This window comes from Aedes aegypti, chromosome 3 (assembly GCF_002204515.2).
Source record: "Aedes aegypti strain LVP_AGWG chromosome 3, AaegL5.0 Primary Assembly, whole genome shotgun sequence".
NCBI lineage: Eukaryota > Metazoa > Arthropoda > Insecta > Diptera > Culicidae > Aedes > Aedes aegypti.
In genome coordinates, this window is record NC_035109.1 from 124,584,655 (window position 1) to 124,610,985 (window position 26,331).

Sequence of the window (26,331 nt, forward strand, 5' to 3'; positions counted from 1 at the left end):
CTAAGAAACTTTAAAAGCGGTACCAGATCGCTTCTTTAGTGCTACTTGCAGATAAGTTTCATCCTAAGTAGACCATGATTGAACTCCTGGTCAGGATGGACCAGAAGCTCTACAACCTCCCGGAGGAAGTGCTAAAGATGGTATTCTATACGGCCATATGGATGAGTTTCGCTTGGGAACGACAAGAATTCCAAGCTACCACCTGGCACCTGGAAGCTTCTAGCTTCTAACTTCTAGCTTCCAGCTTTTAGTTTCTAGCTTCTGGTTTCTAGCTGCTAGATTCTAGCTGCTATATTCTCGCTTCTAGCTACTAACTTCTAGCTTCTAGCTTCTGACTTCTAGCTTCTAGCTTCTAGCTTCTAACTTCTAGCTGCTAGCTTTTAACTTCTAGCTTCTGGCTTCTAGCTTTAGCCTTCAACTTCTAGCTTTTAGTTGTTAGCTTCTGTCTTCTGCTTCTACCTTCTAACTTCTAGAAGTTAGAATCTAGCTGCTAGCTTCTAGCTTCTGGCTTCTAACTTCTAGCCTCTAGCTTCTAGCTTCTAGCTTTCAGCTACTTACTTCTAGCTTCTGGGTTCTTGCTTCTAGCTTCTAGCTTCTAGCTACTAACTTCTAGCTTCTAGCTTCTGGCTTCTGGCTTCTAGCTTCTAGCTTCTAACTTCTGGTGTCTAGCTTCTAGTCTCTTGCTTCTAGCTTCTGGCTTCTAGCTGTTAGCTTCTGGCTTCTAGCTTATAGCTTCTATATTCTAGCTGTTTGCTTCTAGCATCTAGCTTCTAGCTTCTAGATGCTTGCTTCTGGCCTCTAGCTTCTAATTTCTGGTTTCTTGCTTCTAGTTTCTAGCTTCTGGCTTGCTTCTAGCTTCTAGTTTCTAGCTTCTGGCTTCTAGTTGTTTGCCTCTAGCTCTTAACTTTTAGCTTCTAGCTTCTAACTTCAAACTTCTAGTTGCTAGCTTCTGGCTTCTAGCTGCATGCTTCTGGCTTCAAGCTTCTAGCTTCTAGCTTCTGGCTTGCTTCTAGCATCTAGTTTCTAGCTTCTAACCACTTGCTTTTAGTTTCCAGCTTCTAACGTTTAGCATCTAGCATCTAGCTTTTAGCTTCTAACTTCTGGTTTCTAGCTTCTAGTCTCTTGCTTCTAGCTTCTAACTTCTTGCTTCTAGCTTCTGGCTTCTAGCTTCTAGCTCCTGGCATCTAGCCTCTAGCTTTCAGCTTCTAGCTTCTGGTTTGCTTCTAGCATCTAGTTTCTAGCTTCTGGCTTCTAGCTTCTAGTTTTTTGCTTCTAGCTCTTAACTTTTAGCTTCTAGCTTCTAACTTCAAGCTTCTATTTGCTTTCTTCTGGCTTCTAGCTACATGCTTCTGGTTTCAAGCTGCTAGCTTCTAGCTTCTGGTTTGCTTCTAGCTTCTAGTTTCTAGCTGTTAGCTTCTTCCTGCTCGTCTATCTTCTATCTTCTATCTTCTACTTTCTATCTTCTACCGTCTTCAAACTTTCAGTACGCAGTGAAGCAGAACTATTTTCAATCATTGCTTCTTTGATTTTCTTCAACTAATAAAAAATAAAAATTTTCAAAAAAAAAAACTAGTTGCCCTACCCTCAACAAGTCCATCATTTATTCTTGCGTACCTATATAGATATTAATGCTCACAGGCTCTTCAACCCATCAAAGACCGTACACATAGGTTCTCTCATTCCGGAGATGCAAGGGACGAGGCCAAAAGAGCCGTACAACAAAATGGCAAAAATCTCATCTATTTTGCATCAGTACTTCCTCCGTAATTGGATTGCTTGTGTAGAAAGGCAAGGTCACCGTGCGCGAATACACATCCCGTACATTCCAATTTGCGAAACCCGAGCGTCGGCAGGGTAAGTGTACCTAGTATTTGCCACCTTGTAGAAAACTATTTTTGTCAAACCATTTGTAATACTGTTGATATGTTGAAAGAAACCTACCCGAGTAGCACACATGTTATAATTGAGGCAGAATAACTCTTATATAGGATCTGGTCATATAAGAGTTATTCTGCCTCAATTATAACATGTGTGCTACTCGGGTACAAATACATATTTAGCAAGAATATCATAGCATAGGCTGACTACACATTTCGATGATTGCTACTTCGTGATTGATCAGTAGTAAGAATTTAGCACTTCGATCCAAATGAATAAGAGATGAGACTTTCCGCTTACTCTCGAACAGGCTTGATAATACTCCTCAACATCATCAAAATTCGGCGACATACTCTAGAGCAGCGTGCTGCCTTTGCATCATTGCGAAGGAGCGAAAAAATGATAAGCAGAGAGACATCGAAAAATGAGCGAGGAAGATGCAGAACAAAACACAACGAAGTAAAGTGCCATTACAACTCCTTGAGGACTGTCTTGTTTGGGCGAGACACTCGAGAGTTCTTTTAAAGCGTGAGTAAAGCTGAGCATGTTAACAAGAGAGAGAGAGGGAAAAAATGGCAAAATCGCCTCATCTTTGCATCGCAGAGGAGTTTCTATCGAGCCTGCTCTCGAGGTGCACATTTTATCAGATCTCATATTATTGATCAATGACGGCGCCGGTCAAGTCCTTACAGTCAATTGATAAGGGGAAGGAATGTTAGAGCGTAATGAATATTGTTTCATAAGACCAAGAATACCTCTGCATCTCTACAATCTGAGAGTAATCTTTTGTCGATTATGCGATCTCGTCTCGAAATACGTCTCTTACTTAATACTATTTATGCAGTTTTGTCTCACGGTAAAAAGATATTGGAAGAAAATGGAACGAAATACGCCAACACTCATAATGTAGAGCCCCTCAATGGTTATTTTAGTAATGAATAAAAAAGAAAGGTATGTGTTTATTAGAATTATGTAAAACTGGAAAAAGGGTTTATGCCGACACTTTTAGTGACGAATCATCCATAAATTATTTGAATATTTCATGACGGTATCACGATAAAAAAAATGTGTCATTGTAAGCATAAAACGAGCTCACCAGTTGGACGTGATTTTTTTCAGTCCAACACTGTTATCTGGGGTGAAAAGTACTGGTACTATGGCGAATAGCGGTGCATCTACCCTATCTGTGAGGAGACGAGCGCATCAGAGCGATGAAAGAATATCAAAACTCACCTATCCAACATCTTGGTGCTTGACTTTTCGTAGCGCTCGAGCAGCTGCGGTAGATGTGCGTCGTCATCGCAGGAACTGCCCCAACCCAGGACCCGGGCCAGATCATTCCCGGTGCCCAGTGGAAGCACGGCTATTTGGCATTGTTTCTGGAAAGAGAAAGAGGAAAAACAGAAATTAGGTACGGTGGAAACTGGACACGAATAGATAATCGTTGGAATCGCACCTTAACCCACATCGCCAAGGTAAATCTGCTCGGTACGAAGAAAAAATAACAAAACTTTATGATGGTACGTGAAGATTGGGTCATTAAATGTTTCCACACCATAAATTTAATGTTTCTCGGATTTTTATTTGCCTTTATTACGAGAAGACAAACCGTCAAAGTTGTGGGTAGCTTTGTTCGGAGCATTAAGCAATGTGGATTCAACTAGTCCCTGATGCGAAATTGAATCATAATCATGCAAATGCTAGTTTGTTGGAAACAAAATGTCATAAAAATTCTTGAGCTTTCATTAGCGCTTTTAAATACATAGTCTTATGTATTTTATTTTGATGATTTAAGCAAAGTAGTTCCTACCAATTTGTGAGATTTTAAAATTTGAATTTAGTATTTTTTTTTTAGTTGAATCTATTTAATGGAAACGAACTTATAAATTTGAATCGATACTTTACAGTAAGCTTCCAAGACCATCTGAAGAAATTGGCGTTTACCCTTTTATTTTGTTAATACGGAATTAATTAATAACTTTTATCGGTAATTTCCTACCAATTATAATATTTTCATAATTTTACTAATCCACAGTACACGAGTTTGTCTCAAGCACATAAATACCGTTATTTGCTTAATTAAGGGCTGGTGAATCCGTTGCCGTACTCAAAAATATCATAGCACGCCTAGTTTTTGAGACATTTGTTGTTGAAAATGGAATATTTTAAAATTTCGATCAACTTGCATGCAATTTATTCGCTTAATTTTCCAGAGAAATCAAACTTCATGTGTATAATAATACTTATCAACAAAGTTCATAATACTTTTGATACTCAAAAGTTATTTTTCGATGGTTTATAAAAGTATTGTATTTTGCCATATAAGACAAACGAAGAATTTTGTATGGAGAATGCAAACATATTGAAATGAAAAACGTTTCAATATAAATTTAATCGTGCAATTTCAACCAAATTATATCTAAATGAAAGTTCAAGTCCTATTTTGCATGCTTGGTGGATAAGGTCAATGTTTTCTCTCAATTTACGAAGTAACATAACTATTTTTTGATTAATTACAGATCAAACCATCCAGTTAATGAGAAAAAGATTACCCAGACATTTCGGTTGACACGTGCTCTTTTCCTCAAATGACGTGCCACATTGGACCCGGTTTTGATTTGGGTAACACATCCCACAAACAGTTCACCGCACAAGTTTCTGTCCCGTCCAGTCATTGACCCTCACGTAGGCTTTCCCATGTCAAATCGGACACGTCTCGACAACGAGTTCGTCTAACCTCGCTCAATGCTTCCGATGAATTTTGCCACCATCACCATCATCAACGTACAATCCAACATCACAAACATTCACAGAGTTCTATCGTCTGATTGCGAATCCGCTTAAAACTTTAGTTGGAGCTCACAATCGTTTCGGAAAATCAGAGATTATCCCTCTCTCGCGGACGCAAATGGTGCTTGATTGTGGTTTCCATCCCAACGAGACAGGAAAAAGTTCAGTTTGTCTGTAATCACCGTCCTTTGGAATAATTAAGAGACCATACTACGACCAGCAGAGAGAAATGTAAATATAAAACTTACTGGTCCGATGATATTTTGCTTAAAAAAAACTTTACTACATACTTCCTTTTTATGGTACAATGGTCCGGATCGACAATTAAGTATGAAATTTCCCATTTATTGAAAGCGTATACGACTAGCTATTCTGAATATGATGCCATACATATTCAGAGAAGTTGTTCGTACATAAGTTTGTATCATGTTTTAAAAATTTGAATAAGGTGGTTCTTATTAAGGTTTAAATTTTGACTAAAAGTATAATCAATGGAAACGTTTATGAACACAAATATGTAGCCATATTTAAAAAAAAAAACACTTATAAAAATACAGCGATATACAATAGAAAGAATTTCTAATATCATTTTTTTTCCGGAATACGAGAGACAGAATTAGTATTTTTATGATCACTTTTATTTTTTTGCTTACTGAAAACTTTCTTTGCTAATTCAATATTTAATTGTATTTATTATATGTCGTATGGTAATCACGAAGACACTTATCCATGCCCTAGGAAATCGAGAAAATTTCCAATTCATAAAAAAACACCGACCAATGGGATTTAAACCCCCGAACCTTAGCATTGCCTTGCTGAGTAGCTACGAGTTTGCCGTTATGACTATTTGAACCTATTGCCATCCTAGGAGTCGTTTTAAATGCTCTCAAGGCTGAGATGTTAGCTTAGTTTAGGTTAGACGGCTACACATATCTATGATTGCTATTCTGTGATTGACCGAGGTCGGTGAAGGTGCACACAGAATCAACTAGAAGTTCGGCTTAAAAAGATCCGGATCACTCAAAAAAACGAGTGATCCGCGGCTCTTTTTTGGCGAGAGTCGGTTCATTTGATCAGCACGGATCAGACAAAAAGTGACCCGAACAAAAAACAAATCGATTATTGTCCCCTATTCTCCTTCGTTCGTTTTTTGGCTTTATTATAACGCTTGACACGTGCTTCGCTTTGCGCGCCCATGCACACATGCAAACACAATTTGCTGTACCCTTCGCATACACCACACAGCCAAACTCTCTCTCTCTCAGCAGACAGACAAACAACTAATTTTCCCCGTCCAGAGACATACGAAATATCGAGAGAAAAAGTGCCCACTTGAATGCCAAAGCACATTAAATTAATTTGCCTCTTCCCTTTTGATTCGAGTAGGTGTAATCAGCCGAGTATCGAGAGTTTCTGGAGAAGAATGTGAGAGCGAAAAATACGAAAGGAATGACGCCTGTCGTGCAACATGGAGTGAACCGTTCTTTTTCCGTTTGTTCGGTTCAGTTCGCTCTTCCTTTGCGAGCTGCTGAGCCATTGAACCGCACAAAAGATTCGGTTCACTGAAATGAGCCGTTTTGCCCAACTCTAATGGAAACACAGTTTGCTGCAGCTCTGCATTCTCAGCATACAAATCCAAACAACTAATAGGCCAGGAAAAGTGGATAAACTTGTCATTCATTTACTTGTCAATTTTCATAGAAAATCTACTTTTACTCTGTTTCAAATTCCTTCTAGGTGAACCACTTCCATTGGCCTATTTGCCTCACCAACTTGCATAAAGGCAGACAGGCATTGCAGAATTCGCTCTCATTTGAGTATGAAGCACGATCAAAGCAAGCAAAGAAAAACATCCCATCTGTTGCGGTCCACGATCGGCATTGTATCGCAAAGTGTAACAAGTCTGATAAATGGAAGCAGCGAGCGAGAGCCCCAAAGAAAGAGCGATGATAAAATCCATTTTTCTCGGTTGTTTACCGTTGGGGGTAGGTGTTTTTCTTTACTGGCACGATAAACAATCCACGAATTTCCAATAGCAATAGTGTACCCCACGCTTGGAGCATGTTTAGAGGGGTTTTATCATGCACTGCTATCCCCCCAATCTGATCAAAGTTGTAGCAGTATACGATAAACAGTCTATCATAATGTGCAGCATGTTATGATAGTTACAGAGAGCGATACGTGAGAGATTCTCTCAATTTTCTCAGGATTCAATCCCTGATGGCAGATAAAAGATAGAGAAAAAAGTGACCACTTGAATTGACCGATTCATCGGTGAACTGAACTCACACGATGAACGAATTCAGTTCATCGGTGGATCAGTCAATCGCAAGGCACATTTTATTTCTTCCTTTTGGCTCGGGTAAGGGAAATCGGCCGAGTATATCGTAAGTATCTGGGTATAAATGTACGGAAAATGAGAGAACGAACGATACAAAAGGTACGACGCATGTCGCGCAAAATGGAGTGAACCGCTCTTTCGCCGAACGCTTAAGTATGCTCTTTCTTTGCGTGCCGCTGAGACACACAACCGTTCAAAAGCTCCGGTTCACTCAAATGAGTGATTCGGATTGGAACCGTTTACTAAAATGAGCCGTTTTGCCTAATTGCCACATCGACAAAAGCAATCGAGCAGTCACCTGGTCAAATTTTGCAAAAGAGAAAATCGATGATGAGATATCGATACTGAACGCGAGAAGTGTTTTGAAATCCGGAATTAAAATCGTACAATCCTGACAGCGCAAGTACATTATTTTCAAGTTAAATTGAAAAATAGCTATTATCTTCTTCTAACCATGCGGAATAAATTATTAGAAAATAATTAAATCACAAACAAACTTACGGTTGAAAGTTTGAACCAGAACATTTCCATTTTACTTGATAAACATGTGTTAAACTTAACTGATTCGATAAGTTTTACAAGGCCTAATTTGATAATTCTATGTTAGCTGCTAATATAGCTGCTGATCGGATTTTGATTGAGAAAAATCCGGTTTTTTATACATGATTTGCTGCATAGATCCGGCTTTGAGGAGAAGAGAAACATCTTTTCTTTGATAGTTTTCATAGAAAAAACTCAGCTTCTAATCGTTTTGAATAAGGTCAAATATGAAACAGTATCATCAATCATTTTAATTATTTCCAATCGAAAACTTATTCGGAACAGATTTCAAGCATTTGTGCAGATCAAACTGAAGTTTTTCAATTTTGTTTTTAACAATCTTCAGAGATAAAGCTGACCATAAGAAGAGGTATTGGAAAACTCATAGAAAACCTGGTTTAAAGAATGCAGCAATGTTTCCAGGCATTTGTGGAGGATTTAGTGGAAAAAAAATCTCTAAATGATGTCAGTCTGTTGAAAAAAAGTATTGCAATGCTCTCAGGTGAAATTCTTGGAAGAATATTTGCAGGAAGTTTGAGTACATATATGATGTACATAAAGTATCAATCATAAAATATGTAACGCTTTAGGAAGAAAATATACATTTAATAGTTTGTCACATCGCATTTAATATTAACTAAAAATTCCTTACTAAAAAGCTTAAAGAGAAATGAGACAAGTTCGGAATACATAATTTTTAATATAATAATTAAAAAGGAGCACGTAAACTTTCAATAACCGACGAAATCATGGATATGCTCTGTTATTATTGTCATGCATGGCAACATTACACAAATAAAAAACCGAAAAAAGTTATATAAAAAAAATAAACATTTTCTCTCCCTTTTAACCAGTTTTCTTAGTATTTTAAACTCTCTAGAAGAATACTCTCTTAAAAAAACTTTTCCTAAATGAGTCAAGACAGAGGGCTCTACTTACCCCGGATTTTCACTTGCCCCGGGGTATGAGTATTGGTACGAATTCTTTGAGCACACCTTAGAGAATTAGTGGAGAAATTGTTGAAGAAAGTTTCTGAATAGTGTTGGAAGGAACGCATAGAACAATATCTGGAAGAATTCATAGATTATTCTCTGATGAAATGTTTCAGTATTTCCCTGTAAAACCCTCAGAATCATACAGTTAGGTTTTAAAGGAATGTTCGAAGAATCCTTCGGAGAAATAACAAAAGGAGTTCTTTGAGAATTTTATGAAGAATTGATGTAGAATGATTCATATTGTGCTTTTTTTCGTACATTTCACATCGAAGATAAGAGAATAAGCGATATTTTTCTTTTAATTTCCAAGGCGATTATATTACTTTAGAATAACTGCAGGAATGGTGGATACTGATGTTTCTCTACTAAAATAGGCCATTTTCATAAGTTATTCGTTTTCGAGAGTAATGACCATATTTCTTTCATTTCAAGATGCTTACTGTATCATCAGAACGTATTTATTTTGACAAAATATCAAAATTTTGAAAATCGACCAAGAGTTGTTCTAAGAAAAAGTTTTTTATTAAAAATTTCTCCATCATGAAACTTTGTCCTTAACATCTTTTTACTATCAAGATTCTATGGTTAAAATTGAAAAAAAAAAATTAAAAATGGGGTTTTTGTGTAATTTAAAATTTAATTTTCATTTTTGAATTTTCATGTAAATTAATAAAATATTTTTTCAGTGTATATTTTTTTCTTAAAGTCCAAACGGTTAACTACAAGTTCTTCATAGAACATTTTTCTCTAAAATCAACAGTTTCGGAGTTAGAATTTTTCAAATAAGTAGCATGCAAAAATTTATAGGCCATTTTCAAAAGTTACACTTGAGTTAAAATGATCAATTTCTCTATGGAAAAAACTTATTCTACCATACCAAAAACATATGCAAAATTTAAGCCAAATCGAAGACTATCGAGCACGATTTTTATTTTTTCGACTCATTCTGGGTGGAATTCGTTAGTAACGTTTAAAAAAACCCATGGGAAATTTGTTGAATGAATTTTTAAATTCTTTTTCTTGAAAATCTTATAGAAATCTTTGAAGAAATTTCTTACAAAAAACTTCTGGGCAATTTCTTGGTAAACAGAACTCCTGGAAAAATTTCTGAAAAAAAATTAAAAACATTTTGAAAACATCCTTGAAGATATTCTTGCTAAATTTTCTGGAGAAAGAATTAAAAACTGAATAAAACACAAATTCTTCAAGGATCACATCAAATCTTCAATTAAAGTTAAATATAATCCGGATAAATCTTAACAGATTTATCCTGAGAATCCTCCCAATAGACATTGAGCGGTATCATTAAAATGTAGTAAAGTTGAGTTTACTACATTATCGGTAGTAAACGCTATATGTGAAACACGAGTGTAACATGTTTGTGTCATTCCTCTTTCTACACGTTTCGAACATACTACTATGCGTTGCTATGAATAAAGGTAGCATTTACTACAAAGCTACTGGTAGTTAGCTTCAAAGGTTGCTACTTATGCTTTGAGATTGTTGAAATGAATGGAATAATTAAAAATTAAGTAAATATCATGGGAAAACGATGTCAGCTTTGATATTTCGAAAGGTATTTTGAGATTTCCGTAGAAATGTAGATATTTCGAAAATAATTTTGAGATTCCGGTAAGGAATTTTGAGTTTATTTGAGAGATCTGGTATTCTTTCTGGCGTTACGTCCCAACTGGGACAGAGCCTAATTCTCAGCTTAGTGTTCTAATGAGTAATTACACAGTTATTAACTAAGAGCTTTAAATGTCAATTGACCGTTTTGCATGTGAATATCATGTGGCAGGTACGAAGACATTCATTACGATAATTATGTTCAATATGACATTACGATAATTATGATGTTTCTAAGGAATTCCCGGATTTCAGCTAATTATAAAGTACTACTTAATTTTATGTAAGAATTCTGACATCCCAGATTCTCTGATTTCTTTTGGAATTCTGGAATCCCTATAGTAATTCTGGGTTTCCGATAGGCATTCTAGATTTGTTGTAACAATTCTGGGATTCTGGAAGCAAATCTGGGATTCTTTTGAGATTATTGTAAATCCGATATTTGAACTAGCTATTAAACTTTAGAAATTATTCGGGTATCTTCATGACGGTATTTCTGTAAGAATCTCTGAGATTTCAGTGAGATTCCTGCAAACTCTGGTCCGAATCTTTGGAATTCTTGTAAACTTTAGATCCCTATGGATTCCATTTTCGTTGGAATTTCAAAGGAAGTCCTCAATTGTAGTATAAACAATTGAATGTCGGAATGTTAAAATGTAAAAGAAAATCCAGGGTTTTTAGAAGAGTAAATGAGACGAATTTATAGATATGTTTATATGTGAACACATTTCCTGAAGGATTCTATAACTGCAATCCCTGTAAACAAATTATTAGAAATTGATCCTGATGATAAACTTGGTTGGTTCCTTCCTGGAACCTCGAAGACAAATACTTGAAAAAATTAGGAAATATACTAAATCTAACTCCTTTTTTTCTTCTTCTTTTTAGCATTACGTCCTCATTGGGACAGAACCTGCTTAGTGTTATGATGAGCACTTCCTCAGTTATTAACTGAGAACTTTCTTTGCCAAAGTTGTCATTTTCGCACTCGTATATCGTGTGGCAGACATGATGATACTATATGGCCAGGGAACTCAAATAAAATTTTCATTACGAGAAGATCCTGGACCGACTGGGAATCGAACCCAGACACCTTCAGCATGGATTTGCTTTGTAGCCTTGGACTCTAACCACTCGGCTAAGGAAGGCCCCAAATTTGAATTTCTGATGTAGTTCTTTGAAAGAATCCGTTTAGGAACTACAAAATGATTCCCAGAACCTTCAATGAAAATCATAGAGAAGAACTGATGCTGGAGTTAATATTACTGGTGGAACCCGTGAATTCTCTTTATAAGGGTTTTGTTGAAGTATTAAAAGAGAAATTGTTAGAAGGGGAGCAGATCGTTAGGCCAAATGCCGGTATGCCGAAAGGGTCGCTAGGCCGAAATTACATTTGACCATTTACCACATTCATCAGCAGGGTTTCTTTTTTAAACAAAGGCTGATCTTTTTAGTTATATAACACAGCGGATATTGCCGGTTTTTAGGTAATGCATATTATCCTAACCTAACAACTAAAACCCATTTGATCTTTAAATTAACGAGCCTTACGATCCATTTGAATTATCGGTCATTTTCGGCTTAATGACCCTTTCGACCTAGCGGTCCTCTCGGCCTAACAACATTCGACCTAACGGCATTCGGCCCAAAAGGATAAAACCGGAGTAAACATTACTGGTGCAAAATATGAATTCTCTTTCTAAAGATTTTGTTGAAGTAGGTGTTAACCCCTCTACCAGCAGCATCATTTTTACCACGAAAACAAAAATTCGCAATATTTTTTTTGTTCTTTGATATTTTTGCACCATTTTTTTCACAAGCCGTCAAAAAATTCTTCTTGTTTTAAAATATGTGTTGATACTGATTGTTGGTTAACTGGATCCGGAGATATTCCAAAATTCCTTGGGGGAACGATGCGTAGCCATACTCCACGAAATTATCTCAGGCCACCGTAAGGCGGGGTGACATTGGTCCATAAGGGTGACTTTGGGCCAATATTTTCACAGCAAGCTAATGCCAGAACAATGAAAACGATGTGTCAAGCCCAAATAATACGTAATAAATAGCCAATAGATGATCATGAATTAGTTTTTGACGTTCCTGCTAGCCATAAGATACATCGAAAGAGGCGGTTAATGTCACCCCCTAGGCCCAATGTCACCCCGCACGGCGGTACATAGTTTTTATCGTACTCGAATATTTACTCCTCGGAACAATACATTAATGAGAGCATGTTGTAAAAAAATGAAACAATTTGGTGCAGCCGCCTTCAAGTAATGAGCATTCATGTTAGCCAAATATAGATCTTGAAAACTTCAAAAAACCTCATATCATATGAGTAACTCCTCAGTACCTGGCATTGTATGGTCCACATTTTATTGTTTGATTAACTGACGAGCAACAAAATGGCAGTCAAAGATATTTTGTATGGAGAATGTCGGTCCCCCAAGGAACATCGGAGTATCTTCAAAATCAGGTCACCAATGTACAATATCGCCATGAATTCTTAGAGTTTTTTTCAAAACTTGTGAAAAAGTGGTGCACAAACATTAGGAAACAAAAAAGTTATCGCGATTTGAATATTATTACTGGTAAAAAATGAAGCTACCAGTAGAGGTTAATAGAGAAATTGTTAGAAGAACTCCAGGTCAAATTTGTACGGAGATCCCTAGTAGAATTCGAGGAAATTTCCTGGCGTAATTATTTAAAAACAACTGTGCGAATATTTAATGATATTTAAAACGTATCTTACGAGGAATTCTTACAGTATTTCAAAAGAAATTTGAAGAGAAATTAGTAAAACGAGAAACCATTTTCATGCTTTTGAAAGAATAATTTTCAAAGAATTCTTGAGTAAAAAAACTTGAAGACATGAGTAGGATCTTCTTGTGCAAAATAATTCACCACCAAAAAATATTTTCCTTTACTTTAAAAACCATTTATTTTCATTTTCATTTTTATTTTTCAACATCATTTTCCAAACTGACTCGTTCTTTCAACGCGGTTCTCGTTCGTCGAAGCTTTTATCATTCTGTCTCACTATTTCTCTTTCTCTCTCACCAATCTCTTGTCCATCGTGCGGATTCAGTCAGATTGTGAATCCGAGAGCTTGGATTGGTTCAACGCATTTTGACAGCTACTATAGCTGTCAATATACTTAGGGATTGGTTGTCGGAAGCTCACGCTCGGAACGTCTTGTTTTGTTTTCGTCTCCCTCGGATGCTCTTCTCTCCGGAATCCGGAATGGTACTTGTAACACTGACACTAATCGTTCGCTTAATATTATTTGCCTTGATCATATATTTTGATACGAACAAGTGAAAATATCAATTCTGACCACTATTCGGAATATGAGTCATATTCGGGATTTGAGTTAAATCGGTATTCAAATCACGAAAACTTTTTTATTTTCCGATGTGTTTGCACTTTTCTTAGCCGATATGTTTGGGCCTTCCTTAGCCGAGTGGTTAGAGTCCGCGGCTACAAAGCACAGCCATGCTGAAGGTGTCAGGGTTCGATTCCCGGTCGGTCGGTCGGTACGTAATGGAAATTTCCTTGACTTCCCTGGGCATAGAGTATTATCGTACCTGCCACACGATATACGAGTGCGAAAATGGCAACTTTGGCAAAACAAAGCTCTCAGTTAATAACAGTGGAAGTGCTCATTAGAACACTAAGCTGAGTAGCAGGCTCTGTCCCAGTGAGGACGTAATGCCAAGAAGAAAAATAATGTTTGCACCATTAGTTCCCAAAAAAACTTTTATATTTTTAGAATCTGTTTGGGTTTCATCAGTGGTCATCTGGATCCGGAGATATTCCAAAATTCCTTGGGGCAAACGTACTCATTCCAGGCTATGGGTTTATTCACAAATTCGGTTATTCGTTTTTCAAAAAAATACTTTGATGAGAATCTGTTGTTAAACATTAATCAATCTAGTGTACCGTAATCCAGGGTAACATTGATCATTTTTTTGGATATATCTTAAAAATGTCATCTTAAAATGCATATTTGCAAGTTTTGTATTTTTAAAACAAGTGCTGACACCTATTGCTCGTGTCTATATAATGTATTTTGTTTTTTGAAAGTTTAAAGCATGTTGCAAAAAATGTTTTAAGTTATTTCTTTATTAAACTGATATGGGGTAACATTGAACACCTATGAACACAACGTTCGGTAATATTGAAAATATCATTACTTACTAAAATCATTGTCCCTGAATCAGAATATGGAGACCAAATACTTCTAAGGCATTCATTTTTTTGAGTTATTTCAAAATTAGAAACACCTGAATTGTAGGATACGCCTAAAAGTAGGCAATCTCCTAAGCAAATGTTGCTATCTTTATAGTAATTTGTGAAATATACTTAACTGAACATATTAATTAAAGTTTTGACATCAGAATCGTTTTCGGCAATGTCAGGTTTAGTAACAACCGCATCTGTCTTGCTCATATAGTTTTCAGAACTCATGTAAGACATGATTCTTTGATCATGTCATCCCTAATCTTGAAAATCAATGTTTCTGAAAGTTGAAAACTTTATACGTGAACACAACTTAATGTTCACAAAACCCTTAGTGTTTATTAGCTCATGAATAGAAGAAAGAGAATCACCATTCATGCTTTGAAAATATTTCATCGATTAATGTTTATTCGAACTTTTTACGAGGAGAGTCATTGCGATCAATATTATCCCGCTGATCAATGTTACCCCGGATTACGGTAACCGTTTTTGAGAGAAGTATTTATGTGTCTGCTGCAAGAAGAGTTTTTAAAAAATGTGTAAACATATATGAAAATCTATCAAAAAATAATTTTTTATCGCGATTTAAATATTTTTTGTAGTAAAAAATGGAGCTTAGGAGTTAAAATCTAAGTTAAAAATTATGACATCCCTAATTGCCAATTTCTTATGGGTTGGGTTCGATGGAAATTTTCTTATAAAAATTACGAACAACTTTTCTTAAAACTACTAGAAAAGAAAAACTAGCTCTTTTTCCTGCTTAATTGACATTTCGTACCATAGTGCATGGCAATCAGAACACATGTGTCTATGAAGTAGACACCACAAACTACTGAAACAATGGAGCTTCATCTGCTCCTTTCACAGCCATTAGTATTCCGAGCGAATTGCGGGACATAGTTGCTCTAACCATTTACCGCTTCATATGGTGGAGATTTCTTTTTTTGTTTCCAGATGGAAACGACTTCTCTGGCTGCACCACAGGTGATTTTACGTTCTCCGAAGGCATAAAAGTGCCGACCAAGAACGACTAAGCGGTCACTCACTACCCCATAACGACCACCATCGTCATCATCTCCGTAAAGCTTATTCAGGCATTCGAGTGAATGGACTTCCCATAAAGACGGGAAAAAGCATCCAACGTTGACTTTTTGTCGAACCGGTATTCAAACTCCTGGGAGCTATTAATGGTGCCTACCGTTTGGGGTTGTTGTGTGGGTTGCTTACAGAATGGCACGTGCGACGGCGATGGTTAACCAAACTTTGGATGCAGACGGAGAGAACAGTACGATTCATTTTGCGGTTGTATGGCTTTACCTGTAGCTTTTACTAAGACAATGGATGAATGGATCGCAAATTACCCGATCATAATGTACAGTGCACATCGTACTCTCGTGCTTTTTGCTGACGAAAGTTTTGACAGCTGGAGTAATAAACCAGTACTTCTAAGCGCTTTTTTATGCCAATTTATCCTTTTTTGAACCTTGAACTAGGAGCAAGGAAGCAAAGAATGCCGCCTATCATGGTCAGTTGTTCCAAATTTGGGAGATTTAGACAGAAGATCTTGAACTCCATTATGGGTATCAAGGTTTCCTTCCAAATCGCAAAGAAAGGAGACTGTCGCGTTTTGCCGGAAACTTTTAAAGATCGCGAACTTCTTCTCAAACATCTTGAAGAGAAGAAGCACACATTTTTTACTTATGACGACAAAACCCTTGACAAAGTCGTTTCAAGACGACTTTGTCGTCTTTGTCTCTAAAGTTACTATTAGTACCCTGAAGTGATCAAAAATGGAATAAATGATTTACTTGAATTTTCCCCTGTTAAAGTAGTCATTATGAAAAAGAGAACCCAATCTGGCATGTTTCGGGGAGGGCTTTCTCAAGAATATTATTTAGTTCACTTAACCTTCCAGTCGTCGCGCGCTTTGCCACCGTCAGAACCACCGCGCTGCTGTTGTGAACGACAAGCGAGGTTTTTTCAGCGGTGTTGTACAAAATACAACTGCGCGACGACTGAAGTGTTAAACAAAAGTGACTCAAACAATTTAAGCTTTTGAAAAAGCAAGACTTGTGTTCGGTGGCCGTGTGACATGGGAACAATTTCAGAAACCGGGAGGAAATTTTCCGAACCCAAATTAGTGCCACAGTGTCCTGTGAAGGAAGATACAAAAAGTTTGTATACGTAAATTGCGTGGGCAACCATGAGTCTTATTTTTGGGATTGCCCGGTTGAAGTAGGCACAGTGGAACGTTTCCTGTCTTGCGCCGATCTGGCTCTGACAACGGTACGCCATGAAGGAGTTAGAATGGCTTTCACTGCTTGAAAAGATAGCCATGGGATCACGAAGCTGACTGCTTACGACGGAGAAAGATACCGTGATGGAGGTTGAAGCAGCAGAGGGTGAGAACGCAAATGCGTTTGCGAGAAACAGAAAGCTACAACGTTCGCCAATAGCACAGCAGGAGACACCAGCAAGTAATAGCCAGGCTTTGCAAGGTGAGAATTCTGGACTGCAAGCAGGATAAGAGTTTCAAAGGCCATCGTTCACACCGAAATCGAGCAATAGCATTTGCCAGGAAAACCTAACAGGGAATTCTAAAATAATGGAGGTAAAAAAGAAAGTAAATGAACTATACGAGGACAGGACTAATGTGCATCATAATATTAGGAATCTAGTAACGAGCATAAAATACGTCATAAAGGCAGCCGAAAAAGAGCAGAAAACGCTAAAAATGAGAGCCGAGGCAGCCGAAAAGGTACCACAAAATGCTAGGAAACAAAAAGTTGCTGATGCTTCCAAAACCCCTAAGGCACATGGCAACAAGCTGTCGAACAAGCGGGATAGAGACTCGCCAGGAGAAGAAGCAAGAAAAAAATCTTCTGAACGGAGCTTAAACCGATGAAGAATGCCAAACCGTCAGAAACCAGAAGAACAGAGGGAAGAAACACGACGGAAAGAATGAGAAGAAAAAGGAGGGTGAGAAGAAAGCTGCTACCCGCCCGCGGCGCGAGTTGTCGAAGGGGAACGCCACACTTGTTAAGGCAAACGACCCCATCACGTACGCCTCGATTCTTCACAAGGTCAGAGATGATCCGAAGCTTAAAGATCTCGGAGAGAACGTGGTGAGAACGAGGCGGCAATCTGTCACGGTCTAGACAGATCCGAGTTTTGCTGGAAATGTGGGGACAAAGGGCACTTCGGGAAAGACTGCACGAAGCGTTTACTCTGTAAACCTAAGAAAGGGGCGGCTTTAAGTGTCCTGTGTATAAGAAGGCGTTCGCATTACTACAGTAGTGGAAGTTACGTAGATCAACTTGAATCATTGCGACACTGCACAGCAACTGTTGTGACAGTCAACAACGGAAGCAAAATGCGACGTTGCGATTATAGCTGAGCCGTATCGAGTATCGCTCGATAATGCCAACTGGGTGGCAGACAGCACGGGAATAGCCGCGCAAGTTTCCCATCGAAGAAATGGTTTCTAGCGCCAAAGAAGGATTCGTGATCGCAAAAGTCAATGGTATCTACGTAGACAGCTGCTACGCTCCTCCAAGGTGGATTCTCGATGAATTTAGGCGGATGTTAGAGGAATTAACCGATGAGCTTATCGTCGGAGGCCAGTACTACTTGGAGAAGACTTAAATGCAGGGGCTGTGGAATGGGGTAGCAGGGTAACCAATGCCAGAGGTTACAGCCTGCTGGGAGCCCTGACTGAGCTAAATCTCCAACTGTGCAATGAAGGTACCGTTAGCACATTTAGGAAAAACGGACGAGCGTCGATCATTGATCTTACATGGTGTAGCCCATCGCTGGCGGGCAATATGAATTGGAGGGTAAGTGAGCAGTATACCCATAGCGATCACCAGGCAATCCGCTATACCAGTGGCCGGCGGGACTATGTGGCAACACCGAGAAACACAACTATCGTGCAGCAGTGGAAGACGAAGGCCTTCGAAAAAGACCTTTTCGTCGAAGCATTTCGTGTAGACAGTGATATCCCGGATCTCGATGCGGTGAAGCTGACAAGGGCGATGGTCAGGACGTGTGACATAACAATGCCAAGAAAACGGAAGCCATCAAACAACGGGCGACCCGTTTACTGGTGGAACGAGGCACTCTGCACTATTCGCGCCACTTGTCTTAAAGCCAGGAGACGATATCAGAGAGCGAGACACGAGGAAGTCCTAGAAGAATGGAGAATTGTGTTCCAGCAAACCAGAGTCCGGACGGAATCACCAGTGTGACACTTAGAGCAGCGGTTCTTGCGTATTCAGATATGGTAACGAAATTTATACAGAAATGCCTGGACAAAGGTCTGTTTCCAGAAATATGGAAAATTCAAGAACTGGTACTGGTACATCTACAAGAGCTGTTACCGCAGCACGTGAGCTGGGAACAGCTTATATAGTGATGGGTGATATGCAAAGGCGCGAGATCAGGTGGTGCCCAATGAACGAAAGAATGTTCAAGTTGAGGCCGGTTCTTCAACTTCAGCATCATAAACGTGCATAGCCCTCACTCCGGATACATTGATGATGACATGGACGAATTTTACGCGCAGCTCGAACGCGAGTACGACCGCTGCCCAAGCCACGACTTCAAAATCATCATAGGTGACTTGAACGCTCAGATTGGCCAGGAGGTGAAGTTCAGACCGACGATTCTAAAGTTCAGCGCCCACCGGCTGACGAACGAGAACGGTCTATGACTGATAGATTTTGCAGCCTTCAAGAATATGGCCAATCGTAGCACCTATTTCCAGAACAGCCTCCCGTATCGGTACACCTGGAGATCACCTCAGCAGACAGAATCGCACATCGACCACGTTTTGATCGATAGACGGTATTTTTCCGACATAACCGACGTCAGAACCTATCGTCGCGCTTCCAATGACTCCGACCACTACCTGATGATGGTTAAACTGCGCCCAAAACCATTCGTCATCAACGATGTACGGTACCGACGCCCGCCTTGGTACAATCTAGCGCGACAGAAACAACCAGATGTCGCCAATGCGTACGCGCAGCATCTTGTAGCCGACACTGTCCGATCCGGGGAGCAATTATGCGGCTTAAGCACCACTCCGTTAGGAGACCGCAAGAAGAGTTCAAATTTGCCCGGTTGAGACTCGTCAGGACGAGTCCATTTAGAGGCGGCGTTTCCGGATGAGGGCGAGCTCGATAGGGCCCCTCGTGAGGACTGCTGGAGGACAGTCAAAGCAGCCATTAACGACGCTGCCGAAAGCATTGTCAGATAGGTGGAACGGAGCTCAAGATACGATTGGTTCGACGAAGAGTGCCATAAGGTTTTAGAGGAGAATAATGCGGCGTGGGCTGCAATGCTGCAGCATGATAAGCGACAAAACGTGAAACGATACAGACTGAAGCGGAAACAGCAAACCCGCTTATTCCGGGACAAAAAGCACACCTATAGCAAACGAGTACGTGGGAAGTTATCATGCAGGTTTCATCGACGGCCGCTCGACAACGGACCAGATCTTTTCTATGTGGAAAATCCTCCAAAAATTCCGTGAGTACCAGGTCCCTACGCACCAATTGTCCATCGATTTCAAGGCGGCGTACGACAGTATTGACCGTGTAGAGCTATGGAAATTCATGGACGAGAGCCCGGGAAGCTCACAAGATTGATCAGAGCAACGATGGACGGTGTGCAAAACTGCGTGAAGATCTCGGGCGAACACTCCAGTTCGTTCGAGTTTCTACGGACTACGACAGGGCGATGGACTTTCGTGCCTGTTGTTCAATATTGCGCTTGAAGGTGTCATGCGGAAAGCCGTAATTAACAGTCGAGGCACGATTTTCACGAGATCCGGACAATTTGTTTGCTTCGCGGACGACATGGATATTATTGGGAGAAAATTTGAAACGGTGGCAGATTTATTCACTTGCCTTAAACGCGAAGCAACAAGAGTCGGTTTTATGGCGAATGCGTCGAAAACAAAGTACATGCTGGTTGGCGGAACTGAGCGCGACAGGTTCCGCCTAAAAAACAGTGTCACGATAGACGGGGATACCTTCGAGGTGATGGACGAGTCCGTCTACTTCGGATCCTTGTTGACGGCTGACAACAATGTTAGTCGGGAAATACGAAGGCGCATCATCAGCGGATGTCGTGCCTGCTATGAGCTCCAGAAGAAACTGCGGTCAAGAAAGATTCACCTCCACACCAAATGCACGATATACAAAACGCTCATAGGACCGGTAGTCCTCTACGGGTTTGAGACGTGGAGTATACTCGAGGACTTGCAAGCTCTTGGGATTTTCAAACGCCGAGTGCTAAGGACGATCTTCGGTGGCGTGCAAGAGAACGGCGTTGGGTGACGAAGAGTGAACCATGAGCTCTACGGCGAACCCAGTATCGTGAAGGTAGCTAAAGCTGGAAGGTTACGCTAGGCAGGGCATGTTGCAAGAATGCCGGACAACAACCCTGTCAAGATGGTGTTCGCTACGAATCCGGTCGGAACAAGAAGGCGTGGGGCGCAGCGAGCTAGGTGGATTGATCAGGTGCACCAGGACCTGGAGAGCGTGGGTCGCAGTCGAGGATGGAGAGTAGCGGCCATGAACCGAGTGAATTGGCGAAATATGGTTGGCGAGGTTTTATCAAGATAATTGAGATCAAGATTGACGTAGGTGGAAGAAGAAATCCTGGCAACAGAGGCAATTGGTTTGGTCGAAGATTTCATGGAGAGAGTCAAGCTGAAGATAGCCCACCACAAAACGGAGGTGCTACTAGTTAGCAACTGCAAAGCAGTCATGCACGGTGAGATCACTGTCGGGGGCCATGCCGTAGCATTACAGCGAAAGCTGAAACACCTGGGCGTAATGCTAAGCGATCGGCTGAACATTAACAGCCACGTTTATTATGCAAGCGAGAAGGTGGCGAAGGCGAGCAATGCGCTTACAAGAGTTATGCTAACATAACCTTGTGGCCTATGTTACATAGGTGATCCTGGAAGCAGTAAGAGGTGTCCTCTGACTGACGTATCAACATAGCTACTAAGATACGGTGCGCCAACCTGGGGCATGGCGCTACAAACCAAGCGAAACCGGGATAAGTTAAACAGCACGTTCTGACTCATCACCGTGCGATTGGTGAGCGCGTAAATTACTATTATCGTCGGAGGTGGCATGCGTATTCGCTGGGATGATCCCGATCTGCATCATCCTGTCCGAAGACATCGACTGCTGTCAGCGAAGAGAATCCAGGCAGGCGAAGAAGTTGACAAGAATTCGTTCGCTCTAAGCGGGTGACACAGGCCTGTCAGCCAAAGGATAAGCCTGCGTTTCAACTCCAACTGATTGCAAAAGGATATTTTATCATACTTGCAAAAATGGAGTCGTAGCTGTACCAGTTACAGTGGATCCTCACTTGCCCTAGGGTACCTTACTTCTAAGGACATTATATGTGATATTTGGTAAACAAAATTATAGCTTCAATTAGATTTACTAAATGAGGATGGTTCTGCTGCCTCATAAAGAACACCTAGATTTTTTTTGGTATAATAACAATTTATACTTAAAAAATAGTGATGGTACTTACCGTCATGTTTAATTGATCGATTTCGCTGAGCACCCATCCAACAGACCCATCCCCAGAACAGATCAATATCCGGAACGGGTCAAAGTGGCGAAACAGTCGCAGGCCCAATCCCGGGCCGGATGATATGAGATCGAATACCTGCGCCGGATTCAGTAGCTGCTTGAAGCGTCGCAGAAATTTAACGCCCTGATTGTCACCTGATTTAGAATTCACAAACACCAACAGCGGCGAGAAGCTCCCATGTGGTTTGCACACATCCCAAGCGTCGTCGATTCCGATCGAGTGGAGTGAAATCGGCGGAACGACTGAGACCCTGGCCGGACCCAGAGGACACGCCACCTGGGCCTGGGGTCTACAGGCGGTGTGAACCGTTGAACGACACCAAAGGCAGCGCCAGTCCTGCAGACGCATCACTGAGCCGCACGTCTTGTCACACACGATGCATTTGGCCGACACGGGAAGGTTACCCTCCATCCACTGGTGGGGCATGACGATGTTCTGGAATGGGTTAAAATTAGGAGGTCAATCGGAGCTTTTTCTTAGAATCAATAATGGATGGTTCATTTGCTGTTATAACAAAAAAAAAAAAAAAATAAGAAGTATGCATCGAATCTTTCAACGCTAGATGTTTAGCAACAAAACATAAATTTTAATATTGGCGTGATTTTCGTTTTTTATACCTTTTTTTTTTAATCTATTCAGATCTTTAACATAGCAATATAAACCATTTGTCGTCTGAAGTTGACGGCTATTTTTCGATAATAAACTTGTTTGCCTTACCCCATCCATATCCTCGATGATATCCTTCCCAACCGAAGCGAGCGTGGTCCACTTGCAGTTCGAGATCGCTTTGGCGGCGCACCGTTTATGCACCTTGCATTTGCACACCTCACAGGACAACCCGTGAGAGGTGACCCCGGAAAGAGCCTCCCGACAAACATTGCAGTAGGTTGGCCGAGCGTGGGACGTTGCATACCTGGATGAAGGGGTAAATCGAAATCACTACAGGTGTCGAGAAATTTCCTGGGAAAAGCCAATTACCAGTTGTGGTGCCCTGACAGAAAGTCATGCTGATCGGGTGGCCCCGGCTCGAAGAATTCCCTTGACGAGGCGGCTTTCAGCGCGTGCAGCCAGTCTTCCATTTCGCGGCGATTTTCGGCACACAGCACCAGAGATCGGGTTGGAGTGATTAGCTGTAATTAGAAAGAAATACGGTTAGACTTATTTAACAATGATTACTAATGAAAGCATTATTAGCTTATCATTCTTAGTAGAAATACTTAACAAATGTTTTCAGTTGGCATATTTTCCTGAAAAATTGAATAATGCTCAGGTTGTAACAATTTTAAAACCAGACAAAAATCCTGCAGAAACTTCTATGCTATACAGTGTCCAATTAGTTTGCTTTCCTCCATCTGTGAACTTTTTGAAAAGGTTTTTTTTAACAGAATGATGGTTCACATCAATGAAAATTCATTTTTTGTCAATGAACAGTACGGATTCCGCCGTCATTCGACCACCCATCAACTTTTACGAGTAACAAATTGGATTTGTTTCAACAAATCTGAAGGCTATTCTACTGGTCTTGCTCTTCTAGACATAAAAAAAGCATTCGACAGTGTTTGGCATTAAGGTTGGATTGTAAAATTTAAAAACTTTAATTTGTCAATATACATTGGTAGAATAATCCAAAGTTATCTGACAAATCGTACACATCACAACTCCAAGTCTGAAAGACTTCCTGTAACAGCTGGTGTTCCCCAAGGCAGCATTTTCGGACCAATATTATACAGCATTTTCAATCTGACTTACCTGAGTTACCTCAGGGATATCAAAAATCTTTGTTTGCTGATGATGGTGCAGAGACCAAAAGACGAAGCCTGCGTGTCATCTGTGGTAGATTGCAAAAGAGTTTGGATATTTTTTCTTTATACTTGCAAAAATGGAAGATATCTATTAACGCTAAAGAAATGATTGTAATGTTTGAAATGATACCAATTTAAATTAAAAAAATAGTTAAAAAGGCTAAGATTTAACTACGAAAACAGAATAGAACGATACATTTCAAAAACCTTCAGCCTTGCAACTTCGGTAACGCTAGTCCATATTCAGCAATTGATTATCATAGCTCTTCGGATAAGAGTTGCGGAGTTGCTGCACGGGTCCTTCCCAGTATTTTTGATTACATATTTCGTACGAATACAAGTTAGTTAAAAACCTCCTCCTCCCGAAGCGAACAGGGCACACAGATTCACAATTGGCAGTCCCATAAATAATTCAATCGAAAAGTGTTAACAAACAGGGACGACGGCAGTCATTCCCCTTTCCTTCTTTGTCATCATAAACTTCTAGCACCGTGTTCTGCGGAAACTTTTCCACTCGTACAATGACATGGGAGCTGGGATTTTGATACTGCCGAAACGGTATCTTCTCGGAATGACGGTCGAGCTTATTCTACTCGTTCCTGAACTGTGCCTTATCATCGGAATCGCGTTTCCGATAGATTGATGAAGCGGTTTATGTGAGACGGATGAAACATCGGAGAAAGGCTCTCGATGAAAGTTGTTTGTTCAATAACAAGAACGGTAAATTTCAATACCTCTTAGAAAATGCTAAACATAATATTGCCGCTTCCGCGAAATTTGTAAGGTGCTTTATTGTACATCACTGCCAGAAACACTTTATCAAATGTCCTGTACACACTGACATTTATGGGAAACAATAGCTTACGGTTCTATTGTTTCCACTTGAGAGGGATAATCATTACACGCAACACACATTTGCTTATCAAGCATTCCGTGTTTGTCGAAGCAGTTATTAGTAACAAAAGGTTGCATTGTTTAATGACGACTCAGATCTGTGGAGACCAATCCAAAATCAGAATCAGAATTAATATTTGATTATACAATACTCGTACCATGTACTAGATTCACTCCGTAGCATTACGGTTCTTGGCAACTGAATGCTCGTCGAATATATCCTATGGCGATGTCCATGTCGGAATCCGAACTGTTCATTGGCAAAAATTGAATTTTCATTAATGTGAACCATCATTCTGTTTAAAATGTCCTTTTCAAAAAGTTTGCTGATGGAGAAAAGCAAACTGATTGGACGATAGCTAGAAGCTTCTGCAGGATTTTTGTCTGGTTTTAAAATTGGTACGACCTTAGCATTTTTCCATTTGTCAGGAAAATATGCTAATTGGAAACTTTTGTTAAATATATCAACTAACAATGATAAGCTACTTTCTGGAAGTTTCTTGATGAGGATGAAGAAAATTCCATCATCGCCAAGAGCTTTCATATTTTTGAATTATTTGACAATAGTTCTTGATTACTTTTTCAAATCGACGTAAGTAACTTCCATACGGTTTTGAGAAAATTAATTCAGAAGAATCACAACCTGTTTTCAAAAATTGTTTTAAAATGAATCACCTTTTCAACATTTTTTCGACGCGAACATTGCTTAAATTTTGCATACAATGAGCTCGCGTTCAAAAACTATGGAGTTCCTATTATTTCACATAAGAATTTTATGACAAAATGATAAGCCGTTTTATTCAGTTACTTGCGACGTTTTTCTACCAATGTAAAATCAAGTAGTGTTTTGTTTTGATTCGTGGTTGAGTCACTTTGTCTCTCCATACAGCGGGGCGGTGAAAGTAGTGGTTAGGTTGCGAAAGTTGAAAATCTTCCTTCCGTCGTTTTGTAAATCCGGAAATTAAGAGTTCTAAAAGTGAAAAATCGAATTGGTTCAGAGTGAAACGTGTAGAATTTCGTCTACGCAACACGTAGGAATGATAAAGTAAGTTTGTATACCTTTTTGACTTGAGACTGTATGAATAAGTTTTCGAGAGTTCTCACTTCTTCCAAATAAGTCTCACAGGCATTTTCGAAAACGGTTCGATTGAGAATATTTTCGAAGTCCTGAGAAACTTGATTTTTAATTGGACTAGAAGGTCCCAAATTAAAATTTTGCACGCTTTCAAACTGCATAGCAAGTTAAGTTTTTGAGCTTTTTCGCAATTTGTTAGTAAAAATTTGTTCTCCTCTTTCAATGCCGGTATTGGCTTCTGAGGTTTTTCAAAATTTTTGATAATTTTCAAAAGGGCTTAGAGCCAGGGTCCAATTGAGAAATCTTATTTTCAAAATTTTTGTTTCTTAATTGTGATAAACGTTTCTTGATCTCTTTCTGCAAATCCTGCCATATAATTTTCATAGCAGGATCGCGAGTGCGTTGAAATTGCCTTCTCCTCACGTTTTAAAGACGGATCAAGAGTTTAAGATCATCGTCTATAATCACGGATTCAAATTTCACATTTTGGAATTGCAATGCTCCTGGCTTCAACAATGG

General features: G+C 39.6%; 1 protein-coding gene across 4 annotated transcripts in view; it reads right to left on the reverse strand.

Moving 5' to 3' along the window:
* Positions 1-26,331, reverse strand: part of LOC5575779 (diacylglycerol kinase eta) — a 296,019-nt gene that overhangs the window by 12,833 nt on the left and 256,855 nt on the right. For 3 of the 4 annotated variants that reach the window (XM_021855669.1, XM_021855670.1, XM_021855672.1), the window contains one exon: positions 3,112-3,257. In XM_021855669.1, the coding sequence (XP_021711361.1) occupies positions 3,112-3,257 (146 nt within the window). Of the gene's footprint in view, positions 1-3,111; positions 3,258-21,978; positions 22,477-22,758; positions 22,955-23,019; positions 23,172-26,331 lie in introns of those variants that run through there. The other variant, XM_021855671.1, reaches the window with a different exon arrangement.